General features: G+C 40.8%; 1 protein-coding gene across 6 annotated transcripts in view; it reads right to left on the bottom strand.

Moving 5' to 3' along the window:
* The window catches only part of Septin2 (septin 2), a 41,283-nt gene that overhangs the window by 13,352 nt on the left and 22,399 nt on the right, over nucleotides 1-5,532 (bottom strand). For all 6 annotated transcript variants that reach the window (XM_010606647.2, XM_010606642.3, XM_010606645.2 and 3 more), the window contains 2 exons: nucleotides 3,092-3,178; nucleotides 990-1,113 (listed from right to left, as the gene is read on the bottom strand). In XM_010606647.2, coding sequence (XP_010604949.1) covers nucleotides 990-1,113; nucleotides 3,092-3,178 — 211 coding nt within the window. The remainder of the gene's footprint in view (nucleotides 1-989; nucleotides 1,114-3,091; nucleotides 3,179-5,532) is intronic.

Here is a 5,532-nt window from a genome sequence, read left to right as displayed (position 1 = left end):
AAAAAAAAAAAAAAAAAAAAAAAAAAAAGAGAGAGAGAGAGAACTGACTCTTCAACTTGGTAAAATGGTGTATCTTTCCTTCAGTGCCAGGAGTTAGCACCTGAGTGGAACACGTTATGAAGTGTCCAAACACAGGAGGTGCAGGACACCCTCAGTCCACAGCAGGATTGTGTGAGGTACAAGCAGGACAGCATGGCTCAGGGGACAGTGAGGAAGGAGAGACTACTGCTGTAGAGGTAGGCAAAAGAAGCACCTTCTCTTTCCTACCTATCCTCATCTAGTGCTGCCAACTTGATGCTTTATGCTGACAAGCTCAGAATTAGGAAGTATATACAATAAAAGAGTGATTTTCGATGTGGGACAGGCAGCAGGCTGCTCTACCTTCTTTTATCACATTGTATTAAAAAATAATGCCCAAAAAACCCCAATAATGCCAATGAACAGTAGTCATTTATAAGCACCTTGACTCAAGCAACTTGCAAGGTTTCACTTCCTCCCACAAGAAGGAATATTTATCTGTTAGCCACAGTTCCCATCAAGCTGTTTCCTTTATATTAACAGTCTATGGGTAGCTGGCTTTCTGTTGGGGGGGGGTACTGGGGATTGAACCCAGGGTGAGCTACATCCCTAGCCCTTTTAAAATTTTTATTTTGGGGGAAGGGTCTTGCTAAGCTGCTCAGGAAAGGTTAGAACTGTGATATTCCTGCCCTACCCTACCCTCCCAGACCACTGGGATTATAAGTGTGCATCACTAGGTCTGACAAGAGTTGCTTTTTTCATCTCAGATCTCACTACAGTGCTCTTAGGAAAAAAGCACTTATTCTCCATATAATTTCTTATTAAAAATTATGTTTTAATTTTCATACTGTTTTATTAGATACAACTACATCCAGTCTAATAACTACTCATTAACATTATAAATTTAAATCCCAGTAAACACATGCAGAGTCCTTGGCACTCTGGGGCTCTGTGCCCTCTTGGGTACTTACCAATCCCTGCAATTGATGGCATCCCCATAGCCAGGTGTATCCACTACTGTAAGGCGCAGCTTAACCCCACGCTCTTCAATCTCAACGGTTGAAGCCTCAATTTGGACAGTTCTTTCAATTTTCTCTAGAAAAGAAGTAAACTTAATAGAGAATGTATCTTAAAATTAAACCACTGTGCAAAGAGGAGAGATTACCTATTATTAATGTTCTCACACAAAAAACTTAAAAGATCACTACCTCTCTTTGGAGGAAAGGTCTCAGAAGAACACAGGGATAGTTAAGAGAGAACACCTAGCTACTTACTGCTCCAGCTGGCAGCAGACCTAAGCATCATCAACATAGTACTGGTTTTAGGCACATGCAGAATGCAAGAGTTGGGTCAGGAAGGCTTCCACCTAGATTTCAGGAGGAGGCCTGGAAGGCAAGGCAGTGTGCCCAAGAGGGCAGTGTTCAAAGCTGTGAGGACCAAGCTGAAGATGCAGTGGAGACCCCAAAAGGTTAGAGAAGCCAGGAATGTGGATCATCTAAGGAAAAATGTAAGGGGGAACAGAAGCAGCCCAAGAGAGAAGAAATAGGAGCTACAACCACCAGCAGTGCCATAAGTGCAGAGCCACCCAAGCCTTTTGGAGTTCACATCTTGCCAGAGAGATTGCTTTGGATACCACATACACAACTACAGGATTTAATGTTTGCCCTGCTGGATTTTGGACTTACTTTATTCCCATTTCCTTTTATCCCCCTCTTTGTACCTTTTGGAATAGAAATGTCTATCTTGTACCACTGTGTATTGGACATGTTTAACTTTCTTTTCGTTTGTACAGGGGCTCGCAGCTAAGAGTTCATTTAAAATTACAAAGACGACTTTGAACTTGTCTTCTCAGTCTGAAACTGTTAGGACTTCAGAAACTCCCTGAGAAGGACTAAATGTCTTTTGCATAAAAAATATACACGAGTCTTTGAGGGCCCAGAGATGGAACGTTATAGATTGTATCTAGTTGTTCCCCTTAAGCCTCATGCAGTTAAAGATAGGGCTTTTCAGAGGTGGCTGGATCTAGGGTATATAATCCAGAATGCAATGGTAGGATTAGGGTATTAGTGCCAGCCACCCTAATGGTAGTGTCCTGGATAAGACATAAGGGGCAGAAAGAGGCTTATTGCTTACTTTGCTACCTTCTGCTGCCATGAACAGTTTCTCTTCTGAGATGCCCCTCTGCTAAGTCACCCTGCCTTAGAGCCAGCCAACTATGAACTGAAGCCTCTCAGATAACCTTTCTTCCTTTAACTTTGGGAGTTGGGTATTTTGTCTCAGCAATGAGAAAAGTAACTAAGATACTTGGTATTAAATTTCTCACAACAAACAATTTAGAAGATTACTACGTCTCTCTGGAGGGTCTCAGAAAGGATTGTATTAAAAGGATACCAGAGTCATCAGGGGAAATTTCAATGCCAAGATTAACATACTGCTAGGGAAGGTTAAACAATAAAAATAAAAATTACAATGTTTCAGGGATAAAGAAAACATGTGAATTTAAAAACTGAATTTTAAAATGATAGCAAAAGAACTGTCTGCCCTTTTGGCAGCCCAAGACATACCCTCCAACTTTGTGTTAAACCCATTGAGTCCTCAAATATTCATAGATGCTGTGTCCTGTATTCAGACAACATCAATTTCCACAGCAATTTTTTAATGTATGTAGCCCAGGCAGGCATGAGCTTGCTATCCTCCTGACTTGGCTTCCCAGCTGAAGCAGCATATTAACAACATAATGCTCTCCACTTGATCCTCCTATACCACTGTACAGTACAGGCAGAAACTCACAGAAAGGAGAAACACATGCAAATGTGTGAAATTCTACAACCAAGACCCCAGGACCTCCAGTGCAACTCCCTTGCCATAGGTGATTTTCCTGTGTTCATGTGTAACGGCTGACTATGTAGCTCACTGGTTCCTCAGTCTGCCTCACAAGTACAATGTCCTGACTTCAATCCCCAGTACAAAAAAAAAAAAAAAAAAAAAAAAAAATCACACCTAGCTAAATAGCATAAAAAAAGTTATGCACTGTTTAGCAACTTACACATAGATTTACATTCACAATAGTTACCTGCAGCTCCAGGTATGATTCTTTCTGGATAAAGGTCAGTCAGGAACAGGCTGTTTATCAGAGTCGATTTTCCTAGACCTGATTCACCTTGAAATAAAAATGAAAAATCATGTCATGGCCTTTCACACGTGTCTTGCTAAATCTGTGATTCCAAGCCTGGTGGTGGGTTTAAGTATCTCACAAACATAGTGATACAGTCACTATGGATTATATAGGTGCAACTATTCTGGTTTCACAGAGGTTCAAAGGACAGTAACTCCTTGATGTCAAAGCGGTAGCCAGAGCACAGCCCTGATTTAAATACAGGTCGGTGGGATTTTAGAACTTGTATGTTGTACAATCAGAAACACTTTCACCTCTGAATTGAACCCAGGACCTCTGTTGAGCTGCATCCCCAGCCCTTATTTTTTGAGTAAGGATCTTGCTAAGTTTCTAAACTACACAACCTGGCTCAAACTTGCATTCCTCCTGCTTCGGCTTCCAAGAGTGCTGGAATTACACCACCATGTCCAGCTTACTCTCTATACTTTTAATGTTTGACATTTACCTTTAAGAAGATGGACAAGCCAACAATTACATTTTATATTGGAAGAAGCATGAACAAATTCCACTCCTTCCTTGTAGGTGATCTAAGGCTTTGCAGGGATGCTCACCTCAATACTATATTGTGCTTGGTGCTAGACCTTCCCCTGCACTTCAGTTTGAATCATCTTCTGCTAAGTCCTGCACAGCATGAAAAAGGAATCCATTGTATGTTTTTTAAAAAAATCACTATTTCGTGAGATAATGAAAAGATGGAAATAAAGTGGTTGTAGATGGGGAGGGGAGGACGGGGTGAAGGGAGGGAAGGGACAAGGGGAAAAAATGAGAACCAAGACTTGTCATGTAAAGGTACAAGATCCCAACAATGAATGTAACTGGTACTGTATCCCTAAAATGTACCAATAAACTCAATTAAAGCTGAAAAAAAATCACTATTTCTAGGCAAATCAAGGAAATAAGTGAACTTGAAATGTGTAGACATACAAAATTAGAACTGTACTTTATATTTTTGTGAATGAAGATGACAAAGAAAGCTAGAATTGAATATGGCCAAGTATGAATGCAAAGACATCAACTAAATGTCTATTATTACATTAAGCTCTCCTTTGAAAAAACTGTTTAGCAATGTTCTTTACATCTTTACTACAGGTAAAGGAGGTTATTTAATTCCTTTCTGTGTGTGTGGCACAGATAGGCATGGGAACGTGACAGAGACCAAAACAGGAAAAACACTAAATCAAATCACCACTACTGATTACAGACACAGCAGTGACAGCTGTAGGCAACCCAGATGAAAAGGGATCAGACACAGGAAATGCCTCAGCAGAATATCTGCAGTGCTTCCTTTATAAACTAACTGTGACATCCCAGGGCTACTTCTGGATTATGAACTTTAACTTTACGGATATACATGCTATTTCATGTGGAAGAGCTTTCAAGTAACATCTACAAGTGATGTGCTTACAGACTTAGAAATTGATGCTACTACAAGGCTGACTCTGGGAGCCTTGGGACTTGCTCTGTCTCTCTCTCTCTCTCTCTCACTAACATCTCCGTCTTGGCTAGGAGCTTCTCAGACAGATGCCACCAATCAGAAGGAGATTTTATATGAGATTTTGACTAGTGTAAACCACCACTATCCAAAACTGTAGCCCAACACATTGGGGTCAAACTGTCCCATTTTTTTTTTTTAAAGTACCAGACTTACTATCCTTTAAAAGAAGAGACAGGAGGATGATTGGGATGGGAGGTATCCAGAATTTATAAAACAGTTTGTGTCTTCTGGAATTAGAAATACAGGCAGAGTTAAGCTTCATTTTATAATACAGTACTACTCTGAAGTCCCACCATGCAAACTTGCACAGAAGTTTTAGATTTTAATCTGAAGTTTAAAGCTTTAAAAATCTAGGCTTTCAGATCTGGGTACATCTTTCTATTAATTTTTCAATTTTTCACCAACACAAGAACGAAACTGCTTTCTTAAACCATGTGCAACAAGGCCCTTTTTCAGGAGGCCCTGGACAGCAGTATTCTAAGCACTCAGTATCCCTGCCCATTCTCATATTCTTGTCATGACAAGCTGGGCACAAAGGGAGGAGGGAGTCAAGGGAGGCTCAGTGGGTCCCCCAGTCCCAACGGCTCATGCTCTGGCTTTCCTGCATTATTTCCTACATATTTCCACATGTGTTTCTGAACACATGCATCATCACAATATGCAATCACTTGAAAGTGGTTTTGTTTGTAGGTCCACCTAGTTCTCAAGTGCTGTGTCTGAAATTCTTCTGTGAATCTGATCCCATTAAAAATTCAGCTTTCGGGCCGGGGATTTAGTTCAGCGGTTCGGTGGCCTGCCTTGCAAGCCCAAGGACCCGAGTTCAATCCCCGGTTAAAAAAAAAAA

Source organism: Fukomys damarensis, unplaced genomic scaffold (assembly GCF_012274545.1).
Source record: "Fukomys damarensis isolate Sample0158 unplaced genomic scaffold, DMR_v1.0_HiC HiC_scaffold_16, whole genome shotgun sequence".
Taxonomy (NCBI): domain Eukaryota; kingdom Metazoa; phylum Chordata; class Mammalia; order Rodentia; family Bathyergidae; genus Fukomys; species Fukomys damarensis.
Note: the sequence above shows the minus strand (reverse complement) of the source record. Positions and strands in the feature narration are given on the sequence as shown.